At 37.9% G+C, this 17,850-nt stretch overlaps 1 protein-coding gene across 5 annotated transcripts in view; it reads right to left on the bottom strand.

Moving 5' to 3' along the window:
* Nucleotides 1-13,044: 13,044 nt before the first annotated feature.
* The window catches only part of cadm1a (cell adhesion molecule 1a), a 319,703-nt gene continuing 314,897 nt past the window's right edge, over nt 13,045-17,850 (bottom strand). For all 5 annotated transcript variants that reach the window (XM_016228781.1, XM_016228786.1, XM_016228787.1 and 2 more), the window contains 2 exons: nt 16,847-16,972; nt 13,045-16,034 (listed from right to left, as the gene is read on the bottom strand). In XM_016228781.1, coding sequence (XP_016084267.1) covers nt 15,916-16,034; nt 16,847-16,972 — 245 coding nt within the window. In that variant the 3' untranslated portion in view covers nt 13,045-15,915. The remainder of the gene's footprint in view (nt 16,035-16,846; nt 16,973-17,850) is intronic.

Below are 17,850 nucleotides of genomic sequence, written 5' to 3'. Positions count from 1 at the left end.
CAGCCGCTTGCTTTAGTTAAAAATAACGAAAGTTGATGCTTTAATAACAAATACTTATCAGGAGCGTGTATGCTGGGATTTCATAAATTTCATGGAGAAAAAAATAACGTAACTAGTAATGTAACTAATTACTAATTTTGAAATAAAGTAATCAGAACAGTAACGTGATTACTTTTAAAAGGAGTAATCAGTAATAAGTAATTTGATTACATTTTTAGAGTAACTTGCCCAACACTGATAGTAAGTACAAGCAGTTAATTAATATTACTCAAAATAGTACTTAAATGTATAATTATACTGTAACAAGGACACTGTAAAATAAAGTGTAACCAAAACTACAGTAGTATCTAACTAATACTAAAATAACATTGTTTGGAACTATTTTATTGGCAGAGGAAAAACAGACAAACAAACAGAAAATATTGTGTTTAAAATACTTATTATTGTTTACAATTACAAAGTCTGAAAACAAAAACAGATTAAGAACAGCTATGAACAAGGATCATGGAGTGGACAACTAAGGCCTAACATAAAAAAGATCAAAAGGATGCACTGTAAGAATTGATTGAAAAGATCATTCAGATTTCAGCAGTCTGCAGGAGCCCAGACAAGGACTCCATTAATTTAAGTTGGAAATGTTAAGTGCAGATTTAGCGTTTCAGTGCACTGGCCATCAGAACTCTGCATCTTCTCTTACGCCCAGAAAATGTCAAGATATGGTTTATAGAGTTCAAGGTTATAACATCGTCATATTATCACCATGCTGGTATTCCACATGAATAACAGCTCTCAGATGCTCTTCAGATGCCAGAGCTGTCTGGGCAAACATGAAGGGCGTGCGGATCAAGGAGTCTGGAGTTAACCGGCCTGCCACGGCATAGGCGGTGGGGGTCATTGTCAAAACAAAGGAGGGCGCAAATTACCCATGCAAGTCATTTTAAATGCAAAAGATGCAGAGAATTTGGAGAGTTAAGTCGGAACCTGGATGCGATTCAACACTTCCTCCTTTTCATCTCGCTGCCAGCCACTTAACCAGATGTCCAACAACATGCCGCCTTTTGCCTGATGCCTTTGTGGCGCTTGCCAACGGCTGCTGGAATAATTGAAAAATAGAGCTCATCTCGCTTAGTGGGGACGCTCTGGTCCCCTGTGAGTATGTGAACGCTGCAGGAGCCAGAGGGACCGGGAGGTGATAGATGAAGTGGAGCAGTCACACCGAGAACCAACACCTCTCTCCGCAATGCAGACACACCCCTGAGCCCAGCAGAGCTTCTTTTACCTCTAAACCCATCAGTACTTCTCGGTCTCCCAACCAGATCAGTGAAAGGTCAGAAAAAGGCTGGTAAATCCCATCTTCCTCCTCTGCTTTGTGAAGGGACACGGGCGGCATATTCAATAAAGCAATGAGAAATACCACATGCTAATTGCACCACTGTCTGTTTGTGGGGCTTTAAAGAGAAGGAGCTAAATTGGGATGGATGGATCATGCCCTTCTTTATCCATGGGACTATTTTTCTTAGTCCAGCGTTGTTGTGCTGGGTGCCGGGCTCAACATTAATCAAAGCACAAAAAGAATGTCAGCAGCCTGAAGCACAAGAGAGAAGCCAGTCAACTCAAATTAATTTCATTCCTGAGGACGTGCGTAATTGCGAGATCTATCAAGGTCCAAGTTGGACTGACTGTCAACAGACAGACGCCACCAAAACCACGGAGCGAAAGTAATAACTGCATGTTTACTGTAGACGAACCGTCTGAAAACTAATGATCCAAACATCTTTGAGCTGGACAAATGGTTTGAAGTAAACTAGTATCTATTCAATTTACAGTAATGCATATAGCAAAACAAAACTGCAACATCATGCAACGCCATATCTGGTCCGGTCTTTTACGAAAATGAATGCTCTTTCATCTTGGGATCAAAGCTAGGTGTTGTGTCTTTTGAAGTTCGAAAAAGAGAGCGAGAGAAGGAGAGCGAGAGAGAAAAGAAGGAAACAGAAATGTACTTTTATTGACTTTTCATCATCTTCTCATTTACGTGACCTTTCCTAACCCCTCTCCCTAAAATTTAGTGTGAAGAAAACCACTCTCGTTGGGAATTTTATAGTGTCAAACCATGCTCTGTGCTTTAGTTTATTCAGCGTGGGTAATTAAGATAGCGTAGGCATTAAGGCAGCGTGAGTAATTCAAGCAGTGCAGATACTGAGGGTAAAATGTGTTAGTATTCAGGGCCTCCACTAGGAGCTGCTCCAACGCTTGTGTGATTTCAGTTCCTGTAGCGCACAAGCAGGGAGGAGGAAGAAAAGACACGCTGAATGACAACCGCATAACAAACCTTCAAATACATCTGCACTAAATGAATGAGTCAGTCCCTCAGAGATTAGAGAAGAGCACAACTGTATTTGCTTGTGTCTACTGTTCCTGCGCAGATCTCTTTCCTGCATCTTGTTTGATAGCTAATTATACTCCGCTGCACACTGACATTCTGACAATGTGACCGATAAAGGTGACAATAGAGCAAAGTATGACTACTCTAGATGTTACAAATACTGCTGAATGCTTTACAACTCTAAATGCCATCTACTTAATGATGCCATTATAAGGACATGAATGTTTACATGACAAACAAATGCTGTTCTGGGAGGTTACTGTACTGAAGGTCATTTTAAGCCCTAATTATGGAAAAAATGAGGAGTCCCACTTGATACAGAACACAACATATTTACTGTAGCTTTATAGTTTCACACCTGTGAGTTTTACCAAAATGAGATGTGTTCAATTCACAACCTAAATATAATAATAATAATAATAATAATAAATTAGAAACAAATAGATTAGAATATTTGTCATTATTTATAGTAGCATTTATTATTGTATTTTTATTAGTACTAATACTAATAAAAGTTATCATAGCAATAATAATAATTATTATATTAATTTATAAATATATACATAAATATATGTATGTATTAATATATAATATATTTATTATTATTATTTATATTATTAATATATTTCATATTTAAAGAGCCATCTCTTTTTGCAACTTAAATAACATTTCCACATCAGTGTTATTACTGTTAACAAAAACCAGAAAAAACATGTCATTATTTAAAATAAAATAAACATTAAATAAAATAGACTTTTAAAAAATTTATTTTATTTTATTCTACCTAATTGCTGAGATAACATACATTCTCTCTTCTATTTAAAGCACTAAAATAACTACAACTAAAAGAACTAAATCTTAACTGAATTAAAACTAACAATTAAAACTGTATAGACTTATAAATATTAACCATAATACAATAAAATGACAGAAACACAGAACAAAATTACTAAAAGTTCAAGTTAAACTTAATGAAAAGTGGAAATGCAAAAAATCTTATTCAAAATGTTATGAAAATCTACAGTAGTATATCAATGATACCAATATAACCGTGCTCCACATGATTCGATTTTTTATTTATTTTTGCCTATGACAGCGTTTTACACTTTTTTTTAACCCATATTAATGCATTTTTCAATGTTGCATTAAAAATCTTCTCGGCTCACTAATCTGAGGCTGCATGTGCAGGTTGGATGGGCAAACTACTCCTGCAGCAGCTTTAGTGCAGTAAAGTGCAGCATATGAAATAAAGCAGCTGTAGCAGCATCACCCAGCACCTTTCACAATGAGTCAGTCTCTCATGGCTGCACGGAGCATCTGCATACGGTCTGGCTGTGCTCAGCATTCTCCTGATACTTCACAGGCGTCTGCTGCTAGGCCATGGGGTGTGCGTGCAGACACTCTGCTTTGTGAGGCACAGAGATAAGTTTCAGCCAGTGGCGCACATGCATTTTTTCCCCCCGACTCGCTATTCCTGCATTTCAGCTCATTACCTTTATCAGGCCTCTGAGTGCTCCGAAAAATCCTTCTCTCAGCTCCTGTGGGTGAGCAGCGCAGGATTCATGGAGGCATTAACTGCCTGGGCTGCTAATTCCTCCGGCCTTCTACTTATCATCCGCGGCCAGAAGATTGAGAGATGCCGATTTGCCATTCTGATTAGATAAGAAGAGGTGCTGGGTGACCTTTGATGCGCTTTGACTTGGTAATAAGGGCTAAAGCTGGGTAGTAACCAACGAAAAGAAAGCTACTAACGTGACAGTTACAGTTTTCAGCAGCATGACAGTAACTAGCAACTGACAAAATTATAATGCTTTTCTTTTTTTTTTGACTTTGCAGACAAACAAGCTGAAAAAGAATCGAACATGCTCTCTTTAACTGTGCTCCAAATCATTTGAGAGAATTGATTTGTTAGTACTGTTCATGTGAATCAAGTGGTTTAAAAGAATCATTCATTTATTTGATGTACCTCTACAATGAAGTTCTATGTCTGGTATTTTTGTGTTCTCATTTGTAAATTTTTTTTTTTAATAGTTAGTTAAATGCTGCTCTTCATAACAGTGTATTTGCTTATACTGTATAAATTGTGGTGTCAGTTATTGTACACAAAAAAAAATTCCACCTACTTCAACTTGCAAACTTAATTTCTGTTGCTGCCTTAAATATTAAATATAATCAAATTTGCTAGTGTAAGTCAGTTCAATGTAATTTATATTAATATGATTTAAAATACTGAAATTGAGTCTTTATAACTTAATGTTATAAAGTTAATGCTTTATTGATCATATCATTTTTACAGTGTATATGTGCAAAACATTAACATATCTTAAAACTTTAATGTAGCTAATTTCTATAAGTAGCTTATAATATAGCTAGCTAAAAGAACGCAAGCAAGAAAGAAAGAAAGAAAGAAAGAAAAAAAAGTTTCCAACTGTAAAACCTTTGAATCATTAGTAGCTTGAGAAGCTTCTGTTTCAAAGTAGTTTCACTGATGGGCAAAGAACAACCTGGTCTGTGTGAACTACTGTAAAAGAAGAATGCCATTTACTTCAGATTGGCCATGTGGCTTATGGAGCAAGAAAGAAAGAAAGAAAGAAAAAAAAGTTTCCAACTGTAAAACCTTTGAATCATTAGTAGCTTGAGAAGCTTCTGTTTCAAAGTAGTTTCAAAAGAACAACCTGGTCTGTGTGAACTACTGTAAAAGAAGAATGCCATTTACTTCAGATTGGCCATGTGGCTTATGGAGTCTCTGCATTGAGTAAATTAGTAGCTGAATGTATCACAGACTGCTTGGATGAGGCATCAAAATGGCGGAGAATGTCCTCTGCTTTATAATTATGTTTTAGGAAGCACACAGTGTCTTGCTGTAGGGAGAAGAGTGTATCTCTGAATGAACTGCTTACATGAAACAAGGCTTGAATTTCAACCAGTAGAAACTTGCATACTGAAATTGAATTTGCAATATCTAAAGCTGAAATATTCTAAGGGAAAGAAGAGCGAACTCGGTTCCAAAATAATTCAAATCAAATTTAGTCATATTTAAATGAATTTTCATCAAGAATGCTTTGCGAAAGTGACAAAACAGAGATTAACATCGGTTCTTCTACAAGTGAGCTCAAATAAAATGCTTGCAGGAAATTTGCCAAGTTTTTGATGTCTGTTTTGTTAGTTGATGTAGATTTTGTAGTAATATGCCCACCCTGTGTCTATCAAAACAGAAACAAATAAACACATAAAATAGAAAATGGTTTTGACCAAAATCACAGCTACTAGAGTTCAACAGCCTGATGAGCACAAGATCACTGCAATACAAGTATGAAACACCTTCAGATTTTAGACCAGATGTTTATTTGTTTTATATATATTGGGGTAAGCTCTAAGACTTTTTATTGAGGTACTATAGTAGTATAAAATTTGAATAATCCACACAAGTGAAGGCAGTGAAACCACTTTGAAGCAATCTGTAAATATTTCCAGAATTTGGTAACAAAGCTCAATGGCACACTTTACCCCACATGCCATGTAGAAAATGTATGTTAACAGTGTATTTCTCATGTGAATCTCTCGTGGTCAATCCGGCACAGTTTGCTATAAAGGTGGTGACACGCCTTACCCCAATCTCCCCCTACTTTTTGCATATAAATATTAGTATATAGCCTGAAAAAAATGAAGACAATTGCTGCTGTTCGATGCTGCTCTTGGAATGAAATGCAGTGCATCATATCGAGCCGAATCAATCCCTGCTCACCCACAGATACACAAACTTTTCACTTGGGAAATTTGTGTCTCTGTGGAGAACAAATGAAATGGTTTTTCAAATTAAAACTATTCTTGGAAAAAAACATCACTTTAGAGATAGCAAAGTGAAGAATGTAAGATAATTTGATGGTAAAAATACAATTTCTGCTATTTGTGACAATGTGACTTGACCACTGTGAGTTGTGACCGCTGTGAAGACAGGCAATTAAAGATGTGAACGTGTGCACACAATCCAAAGCCGAGTGAGGCTTTTTTACAAAGCACAAATGATGCAAATTAAAGTAGATTTCCTGACAAAACATAATAAAAAGCAATGCGTTCTCAGAGACCACCAACAGTATCATCATGGCAGTCCATTTGCATCTGATTCTCTGGAGCCGAAGGAGAGATTAATGCTCCACCACCAGGTGAATGGATTAATTGATTCCGTACCACTTCCCTTCACCAAAACCTTTTCACTGGGTGACATTTATGCAAACAACAAAATACAAAAATGTTGTTGCAAGAACATGAGCGCAATCTGACCTTATAAAACCCTGGGAGAGAAGGCAAAAAAACCCCCCAAAAAACATGGCAGTTGTGGTTGTTGTGAAAGTGATGTGTACTCAGGGTTGACAGAGGGGCATCTGCTATTACACACCACAATTACAGAGATCCCAGAGCTCCAATGAGAAGCTCCATAAATGGACTGTGTGTGTATGTGTGTGGAGAAAGACACACAGAGAGGGACCCGTGAGATTGCTAATGCTCCAATGCTGAGGCTCAGCCAATTATGAGCTCTCAATGGCTTAGGTCTGCTATCAATGGCCAGTCATATGCAGTTACTTCTGCCAGTAACCAGCATGAAGCACATCAACGACTCCATCATACTGTGTAATACTGACAAATAAAAGACAACAATATTTACTCGCAGCGCGTTACTTAATAAAACGCTGTATAACAAAGTGAGAGCGTAATTCTTCAAAGCACCTCGACAAATAATCAATTCTGCTCCAGTCAACTCATTGCGGTTCAACGCAATTTGAGTTGTTATAACAGGATCCAGCCGATAGCTTCCACCGTCCCCGCGGCATTGGAGAACGCCAATTCCAATCATCACTGAGATGCTGTAGTGGAGTCTCCTAATAATGCTGCTCTATTGAAACTGGCAGAGCAAACGAAAACTCAGCGCGCGCTGTATTATTTGCAAACTTATCAGCCACTAAAAGCTATATTTCTGCAAAATGTGGAGGTGGATAAACATAAATCCTTGCAGGATGGCTGGATCAGAGGTAAATTTTCTCCATTTTCACACTTTCACAGCATAAATGTACTGGCCTCACCGGTGACCTGTTTAGGACAAAATAAACTGCATCACCACAGCATTTTTAAGCATCAATATTGTGCCTTTTTTAAAAATAGATATATAGAATATGCAGTCTCCTTTTCTAGTGAGACCTTTCCAGTTACACATTTCTGATTTTGCAAAACCTAAAATGAATCTTTTTGGTCTTTAGTGAGGCTGATGCTAGAAGTAAATATTCAGTGACAAGCACTTTCCATGAATAGAATAAAGTATAGGCCTTGGAATGCAGTTTTTTTTTTTTAAAAACCTTCACTAAATGGTGAATGAAAGATGTATAGATTGCATTTTCAGTTAATTACAACCCTGCTGCCTCAAGAGGATGTGTCTAAAACAGTTTACAGCCCTGATTTGTCATTTTCTAGCAATAAACATCAAAATTAAAGACAAAAAGTTAAAAAGACAAAATTAACTGGGCAACATTGTTATCTAATTACAGGGTTGAACATTTAGTCAATATCAAGCTGTCATCCAATAGCAGATTTTAAAGTTAAATATCCCCAAAATTATTTAAACGTGTTTGCTTAATCATTTTCTTTGGTAACAGGGTTGAATAAGCATTTTCGAATGCACTCAAAAGACAACAGAATGCGATGTTTATTTGTTTGGTCACACTTTATTGTAAGGTCCAATTCTCGCTATTAACAAACTATTAACTACAACTTTTGCCTCAAACTCTTAATTTGCTGCTTATTAATAGTAAGATAGTTGTGAAGTTTAGGTATTGGGTAGAATTAGGGATGTAGACTATGGTCATGCAGAATATGTGCTTTATAAGCACTAATAAACAGCCAAAAAGTTAACAACAGGCATGCTACTAAGCAATAGTGAGAATTGGTCCCTATACTAAAGTGTTACCATTTATCTTCCAATCATGTTGTAGAAAGAGTTCAAAAGATGGATTTTAAAAATGTATCATTTGTAAAAGGGTGAAAAATCATGCAGTTACAGTTATTGAACCCAGATAAATACACACAAGGAAAGAAAGCGGAGCGTACTTTATTAGGAAGCTTCTGGATATCCTGTGCCAACTGAAAGATTGATAGAGAGGACGCTTTCACACCTGCAATGCAAATGCAAATGCAAGCACTGCACTTTATCTTATTTCAGCTTGAATGGATGTTTACTGAACAGTATTACACTTGCTGTAGGTGTAATATAGGTGTATTATATAACAAACACCGTTACCTTCATCAAAGTCTCATTAACACCCTCTCGCTTCGGCTAAAATCAAAGCAAATGTTTGCCATCTGGAAAAGTGCAGTTTGCGAGCAGGTTGGTGTGGTTAGAGCACAGCACAGAACTAATAAGAAGAATGTGGGGTTTGTTTCACAGATCCTAGATCATTATGAAGTCGTAGAAAAGAGCTGTTGTTCCTCCGACCCCCCGAGAGGCTGTCGCCATGGCAGAAATCTCTGCATCCCGCTAACTAGAGATGAGAAGAAAGTCAAGCCAAAAAGACTTCAAAGACATAAATAAGGCTCACAGTGACTAACATGCTGTTAGCGGCCTTATTACTCATTGTGACACACATCTAGCGAGACGTTTTAGGTGACACCAGCTGGGATTTGTTTGTCTTTTATTAAATAGAAATAATGGATACTGTACACAAACTCTGCTTTAGACTTCACACAAGTCTGCTGCACTTTGTTAACAGTGTGCAAGTTCTCGACATGCTGCTGACTGGTTTGATCAATTTCAATCAAGAAGAGGAACGAAACTAAATATGCAAATCACATTGAGGGGAACAGTGTTTTTCGTTGTTACCTCTTATTTGCATCTAATATGCTAGTTTACCATCTGTTTTGCTGCAGTGGCATTTATAAATGTAGGTGTAATTTATTCTAAATGGCATGGGAAGGATCATTTTTATTGCATACATATAATTACTAGATGCTACAGTAAAGTATTTGGTCACTTAAGTCACACTTAAAGCTGTCGGAATGTCTTTGCATAAGATAGCATTTTTCGATTCCTTCTGAGATTAGATTTTTTGTGGATGTATGAAGTAATTTCACCTCAGGTTCACACAGTTGTCAGATCAGAGTAACCACAGATGTAGTTCATTATATTAACCATGAACATGATCCACTAATGTTTGACAAGCAGCAAGGGCCCAGATACTTTGAACAGTGTATCTATTGTTTTATAATTAAGAATTAAACCCTACAACAAGTTTTTTTTTCTTCGAGATGTTGTGCTTGTGCAACTTTTCTTTGAGACAAAGGACAATGGCGTTGATATTTTGTTATTTCATAACATTTTTAAGCATGACACTGTGATTTAAAGCTCAACACATCTAATCAATTGGGAGTCTGAACTGCTTTTTGGATATTGGATTTGGATATCAGGTACATGCTAACGATGGCTGGAGTCTGATTAGTCAGAGATGAATCACACTGTGATTAATCTCTGAATCAGATTTGTCCATGGGTCAGAAATGATGTCATAACACACAGGGATAAGTCTGTCCACTCCAGTCCTATAAATGCGTGTATTGAGACGAAACCCCATATTGGCTTTAATGGATTATTCCTCCATCTCTATCCTTGTAAATCTCTTGCAATTTCAGGAATCAGTCCCCTTCTCACCTGTGGACCCAGACTGCAGTGAGTGGAGGGCCAATGCTATTAAGACACACTATTGTTGCTGTGAATGACTTTCCCCTTTCCAACTACCTTCAATGGATCCATTTAGAGTCTGTAAAGGTGAGCTCTCGCCTATATGAGATTGCAGTGGACCTGATGTCCTATAGTCGAGGTAGTTCACACAAAATTACAATTCTGACATGATTTACTCAACCTCATGTCATTTCAGAGCTTTATGCTGTTGCTTCTTTGTGAATTCGTGAAGAATCTGCAAGCTCTTTTCATTTTTTTTTGTCATACACTGATGTTACCACAGCAGAAAACGAAGAAAAACTTCCAAAAGATTTCACTTTTTTTTTAAAGAAAATGTGTAGTTGTCATGTTTTTGCACTTCATATTAAAAGAAAATGACAATTATACTTTTTTTTTCATGAATTACAGAAGACACCCACTATAATGTCATTTAGAATAGCAGTAGTGTATATACCAAAAAGTTTTGTAAGACATACTTAGAACAAGAATCATTACATTAAAATAATCTATTTAAAGATCACAGTGCAGCTCCCAAATTACTAATTAATAGTACTTTTAAATCTTTACCACTATCCTTCAAACCACTAGATTTGACGTATTTGTCAGCAAGAAGTTTTTAATCATTAAAAATATAATAAAGTGTAGTATGATCGCTTTTTTCTTTTACTGCATATATGTTAATAAGTACAGGTCAGAATAAGTATGCTCTTTCATTTTTACATAAATATGTTACTCTGAATGACAATGGAACATTATTTCACCCATATTTTGATATTTTATCAAAAGTTATTTGAAACACACTTTACTTTCATTTATTATGCCTTCTATATGCATGTTAAATCACTTCTGTATATTTAGTCTGATGCCAGACATAAAATCTGTTCTTAAAATATATAATTTTCCAAATTTTTTTCAAATGACTGCTCACAATGTTATTATTTTAAATATTGCAGGAGGGGTAACTAGGTTCAATAGTCTAAGCAGCAGAATAATTGTAGTTTTATAATCCTTGTAAATCATCATTATAAATAAAGATCTTAGTTGTACGTGCTTTTTGTAATAACCAGGACCTATTTCCTTCTAAAGTATCAAAATTCCCTTTTTGTGTTCGAACGGAGAAGGGTTTTGAAATGACATGAGTGTGAGTAACCAATGACAGAATTCTCACTTTTGTGTGCAATATCACTTTAAATCGCACCGATTTGTGCTGAGAGCTGCTCCATCGCATCAGCTCAAGAAAATGTCAGAAAGTATTAAAATGTGATTTTTAATCCAGATATAGTGTAACTTTACAGGCTCTGCTGTAATCTAGCAAAGCTACAGGACATGATGAAATCCTGCCATCGCCTTGAGCCACGAAGCGTTCTCTTCTCCCCCAGATCTGGTTCTGTCTCTCTCTCTGGAACGGAGATGATTCCACGTGACATCTGTGCTCCTCTCTGCCTGTACCTTGAGATCCATCCTATCTGAGCAGAGGGTGACTTTGAGCCTTGGCAGCGTGACAACCCTGGTGCTGAGCTCCTGCTCAGGCAATCAAAAACCAGGCATCATATAGAGGGAAGAAAAAAGAAAAAAAACCCTACAACTCAAGGTCAGCATCTGCAGAGTGTGTCGCTGAGATTGCCACTGGGCGGCGAGGTCAGGGTGCGGGCATGAGACAGCTTGAGAAAGCGGCGGGAAGCGCGCTATACCTTAGAGAGATGTTCTTTCTGTAGGCTGCCTCAGTCGAAGTTCAGTCGAATAAAAGCACAATGCAGAAGTGTGACAGAGCTGAGAATGCCAAAGATAATACAGAGATGCGAAAGCGAGAGCCTCGACTGGATTTCGAGAACTCGCTCTAAAGCAAAAGTAAACTTTAAAAGCCTGTAAATGATCTTGGAGTGTTTTAGTACAGTCTTGATGTATTTTGAAATCGAATGAGCTTACTAATGTATCTGTGGAAGCAAATTCAACGCAGCACAAAACCTCAGAATTCTATATGATCACATGATCATACATTCACTGGTCTAAAGAACATACCAAGGACACTGAAATGTGAATAGTGCAATAGCTAAATTGTTACAAATATTTTAGGAACATCAGATATGTAACACATGCTTTGAAGGTTTGTGAGGAAAAACCTGTATGGAAGATGGTGAATCTCAAATATTAATGATACAAGTATCCTTTAAGACAAACATACCACCTTTTCCTGATGAGATTCTACCAGTTTTCAAATAGATTCCGATTCCGCTGCACTGTAGATCATTGACGACAGCAAAATATAGGTCTTTTCACTCGTGTTTTCAGAAGTATGACTTTACCTTTAAAAAATGAGTAAGATTTTCATGTCATGTAACACAGGAAATAACAGCACCAAAACCAAGCATTACTTTGAACATTAATATCTTTTCTTTTTTATTAAGACAAGAACTCTCCATTTTTTTTTGTAAAAATGTCTAATATGAACAAATACAAAATGTGTATGGGAATGTGGATATCATTTTTTCTTCATTAATACACAGTAACATTGCCCAAGTACAGCAGAAAGACAAAAAATAACCAACCTAAAAACAATGAATGATAACCGTTCAAACTTTCCAAACTAGCTGGAACCAGAACAAGAAACATGTCGACTTTGAATTCAAATTGGTACTTGTTTGCCCCAACACACTCTCATGGAAATAGACTATTTTACGTTTTGCCAAATTGGGGGTGAATTTGTATCATTTTATATCATACGATCTGCTTTTGCCCCAGGTGTGAACTTCATACCTCATACTTTTTTTACATTTTCTTCTAAAACTTGTAAAATAATTAAATTGTATCATGAGAGCCGTTGGTTTGTCCTTTCCTGTCCTCTCTTTGTGAAGTAGGTCTAAAAAAAAAAGATAATACTCAACATAGTGTGTACATTATGTACACATTTTACAGTGCACCAAATAAACAACATCAACAAAAAATAAACAAACTGTAGTTCTAATGTAAAATTCACCATTTGATTTGAGATCCAGCTTGATCCGGTTTGTGTTTAATTTCCACTTTCTTAATCGGGGGCTGTAACTTTGCATTCTACCTGAGATGCAAACATACCGTGTATTGTTTGTGAACCTGAGACAGGGCTTAAATGAAACTGTCAAGTTCAAATAAAAGAAATCAAATCAAGTTCCCTCAGTAACACTGTTGCACTATCAAACAAGGGGCACTAGTAAAGCAACAAAAACAACAAACACGACAACAGAAATGACAGAACTGAAACCGAACCCAGTTCACATCTCAAAACAAGCAGTTATATTTGGACACTTTCAATTCAACCTGTTGTACAAGAGACAGACGACAAAAGATCACTGGCGTAACCGCGTCTTCCCATCGACCGTCTGTCTCAAGTCCTCAGAGCCTAGTAGAGTGGATTAAACCACATTAATCACATTAAAACAGGTCTAACATAACAAGTTGAACAAAATGTACATCGGCCCAGTCTAAATACCACAAATTAGTATACTGATGTCATGTCTCTCACATATGCAAAAGAGAAGAAGGGATGTCTGAAATCCTGTTCAGAAGCTGCCAGACCAAAGCTAAATGATGCTCACTAGTTAAGCACAAGCCACACAACTGTATATCTCAACTGCAACGGTAACCATCAAGCTGCAAGACATTCCCTCGGATTTGTATTCTACGTAAAAACAAACACGTCCAAAAGTGTTTCTCATGGTTAATGCACATACTCTAAAACGTCTCATGTTTTTGTCTTTTTTAAATACGAAAATAAAGCAAACGAGAGTGTTTTCCCCCCTCAACCTCGCCGTTTTATTTACACACTGAGGTTGATTTCAGCAGGGCCTAAACTATGGCATCTAAGTTCACTTACACTACAGAGAGAGAGTCATGAGGAAATGAGAAGAAATACTTCTCTTTAGGAAAAGTACTTTAGACATCTTAGCCACCTTACATTATGTACCCTTAACGGGCGCTACGCTTGTAGCTAGGCTTCGGTGAAATGTCTAATGCGTTCACAGGAGCGAAGAGAGCATGATACTTGAATTTTTTGGTTAGCGTCATGTGTTGACAATATAGGGGAAAATCCACAAATGCGGCTAATTACATTGTAGACGGTTTTCCTAAAATATTTGGAATGTTATTAAAAGCTTTTTCCACTTTTTTTCAAACTGTATTGGTAATAAAAGACTGTTTCACTCTCCATTTAAACTAACCTCACTTAAAGCCCAGGACTATTATGCATAAGCAGGAACCCGGAGGAGCAACTCTCAGCAATTATAAACAATAAAACACACATTGTTTACACTTCAAGAGGAAATAATTTCACCGTGGTGCTTTTTCGCACCATGGAGTCTGGGATATTTGGGCAGTTTATATTCAAATACTAATATCACTAGGATAAGCTAGCTGCGATTGCCACTGTTTCCTCTGAGGAAGAACAAACAGGCAATTAACTTGACAGGCAATCATATACCATTACACACTTGTTGGACTGCTTAACATCAATGTCACATCCTCACTGACTCGCCTACAAACGAGATACACAAATGCAGATGTTTTTTGGCTGTTAAAATGCATTTTAAGGTAGTAAAGTTATAGCAATCAAATCATTTCCAAATCTTCCCTCTCTGTACATCTATAAACATGATGGTTGTGGTGCTTCCTCCCTTGAGCCTAACAAAACAGACTCTAAAACGTTCGCTTTGACACAATTCTAGGTAGTTATTTACGTGTGCTAGAGGGTCACCTTCACAAGCCCTGCATGGGAAACTACAGCATAAGACGAAAAAACAAAACATAAGCCACAGCATTTAGACCTTTTTCAGTGACGGCGACTCAATCGTCATTATGGCATGTGCGAAAACGTGTCTGGATGAAAATGCAGAGAAAACCGAAGACATCATTATACCGAAACAATAAATAGCTGCAAGGGCTTTCGGCTGTGTCTAGCTGAGCAGAACGAGACGATAAGCCTCCGTAGGTGCAGCGTAGCAGGAACCGTTCTTCTGCACCTATGCTCATTCTGAGCGGTTGCGATGCTTCAGATGTACTGGCACATACAGTATAATTGGAAAAAACTCAAATAAATGAAGTAAACCAAGGATAAAAGCATTCTACAGCGATGCAGATGCCGCCTGTCAGAATGAAAACAGGTGCAACGTTCAGGATCAATTCTCCGCCGGTCTCATCAACTTGTTGGGGGACAAGAAGGAAGGAAGGAAGCTGCTTGTACTTCCCTTCATGATGCTGATGACTCGGGATTGAGTAAATCAAAACGCTGTTATGTGACTAGGCCTGCTCTTAGTACAGAGGATATGATGTTTTGAAGGAGATGCCCACAGTGTAGGGGAATGTATTGAGGTGTGCGCTTCATAGGAAAGCCGATAAAGTCGATAATCAGAGATGGTGGTGTATGTGTGTTTCCAGGGAGGGGGGTTTAAGGTGGGACGTGATGGATGGCATTTAAAGCATGACTAAGAAAAGAAATTCAGAACAAGGCACAGAATTTTCTGCAAATGGTCGAAAATGAACAAAAAATACCAGCAGTTGGGGAGGTGCTGTGTGGTGACACTTTCTACACTCATATCTGGCAACGTCTGGTATCCCGCCCGCCCCGAAACCCCACCCCTGACCCTGATCCTGCTGTATAACACAAATACCTACATCTTCTCAGCTGCCCGTGTAGCATCCTACGTCATTCGATCCCCAGGAAAGAAAATGAAACGAACAAACAAATAAACCAAAACTATCTCAGTTTCCCCATGCCCCACCCTCTCCCGCCAAAAACAAAACGAAAAAGAAAATAGTAAGAACAACAGAGGCCTCGTGACTCAGATATAGTACTCCTTCTTCTCGTCCGAGTTGTTGTGGCCCCCTTCGGCATTGATGATGGCCGTGTCGGCGTCCGCCGCGTCGTCCGCCCCCTTGGCTTCGTGTGTGAAGTAGGTGCCTGTGTGGGTTTCAAAGAAAAACGTGTTGATAAAAGCAATATCTCCAGCACCCCTGGGCCTCTGACTGATGCAATTGCGGGGTTTTAAAAGAGATTAAAGACCATCTGGAGCTGCTTCTCTAATTTAGAGTGAGGGTCGATTCCAGGGACTTTACCTGCCCATAAATAAGGCATTAATTTCACCACGCTGCACTTGGTTGCGTTATACTGTCTTTCATGTGCGAGAACAACAGGTAATACGTCCCCAAACTAATACCTCGTGATGGGGACACTTTGATTACAGCACGACAGATGAAATCTGACCCTCTGGATCGAGCGCCATTAGATAAAACAAACAAGAAAAGAGACGAAAACTGAGTCTGACACGCGCTCGGAAGAATAAACCTGTTATTTGTGGCTAATAATTCAGGAAATTTCCATAAAATCCTCTCCAGGTTTGGGTTCAGTTTGACTTTGCGCTTTAGAATTAACCTTGGAAAGTGTTACAAGGTGGTGGGAATAAGCGATCCACTTCAAACTTCATTTCCGAGTGGGATTATTCCCATCCTCTCAGTTTGTGGCGTGATAATGAAGGCAGTAGCCCTGATGAAAAGCGAAGATGCTGCGCTCACTTTATATTACAGAACACAACAGCGCGGTGCACTCAGAGGGATAGCGGCCTTAATGTGGTCGTAGCCACGGGCCAATTCAAAGCACCTGCAGAGCTTCGACGGCAGGATGGCTTCTTCGCCAATCCAGAATCTTATTCCAAATAATTAGAAAGTCTATTGACCTTGGAAATGTGCCGCAAGAAAGTCTGGGGGCTGAATTACCTTTGTGTCTTGCAAAGTATCGTCCCAAAACGATGAGAAGACACAACATGGCGAAGACCACAACGGCCACCACTCCTCCGATAACTGCATGGTCCAATCTCTGTGCTTCTGGCCCTGCTTGTGAATCTGACAGAAGAAAGTCAAGAGATGGTGTGACTTGCAACAGAATTAACAAACAGAAAACATAACACTGCATAACAAGCCGGTTTATACTGTATAGTCCATTATAAAACCGCTTTAAATATGTACATTATCAAAAGTTTGCCCTTGGTAAGATTTCCCTTTCCATGTTTATGAAAGAAGCATCTTATGCTCACCAAGGTTGCATTTATTTGATCAAAAATACAGTGAAAGCATTAATATGACATATTGCAATTTAAAACAAGTTTTCTATTTGAATATATTTTATAATGTAATTTATTCTTGTGATGGCAAATATGAATTTTCAGCAGTCATTACTCCAGTTTTCAGTCACATGACCCTTCAGAAATCATTCCAATATGCTGTTTTGCTGCTTACTTTTTTTTTTTGTTAAAACCGTGCTGCATTTTTTCCAGGATTCTATAATGAATAGAACATTCAAAAGAACAGCATTTTTAAAATGGAAATCTCATGTAACAAAGTAAATGCCTTTACGGTCTCTTTTAATCAGTTTAATGCATCCTTGTTGAACAAAAGTATTAAAGTGCCCCTATTATGGGTTATGAAAGGTTCATATTTTGGTTTTGGGAGTCCCCAACAACAGGTTGACATGCATGCAAGGTCAAAAAATACTTTCGTTGTCTTATAATATGCATTTATTTTTTACCTTACTTGCTCAACGACTCCCAAAAGATTTGTTTAATGATACATTTTTCCAAACCCCTCCTTTGCATGACGCTAATCTGTGGTGATTGGTCTGGTTTTATTGCATCATGCCTGTAATGCCTGATAAAGCAGCGTTTGTGAGCGCAGTGCTGCTTTGTGTACAGTGTTATCGGGGAAATCGCTATTATTACCGCTCC

This window comes from Sinocyclocheilus grahami, unplaced genomic scaffold (genome assembly GCF_001515645.1).
Source record: "Sinocyclocheilus grahami isolate Dianchi unplaced genomic scaffold, SAMN03320097.WGS_v1.1 scaffold344.1, whole genome shotgun sequence".
Classification (NCBI taxonomy): domain Eukaryota; kingdom Metazoa; phylum Chordata; class Actinopteri; order Cypriniformes; family Cyprinidae; genus Sinocyclocheilus; species Sinocyclocheilus grahami.
Note: the sequence above shows the minus strand (reverse complement) of the source record. Positions and strands in the feature narration are given on the sequence as shown.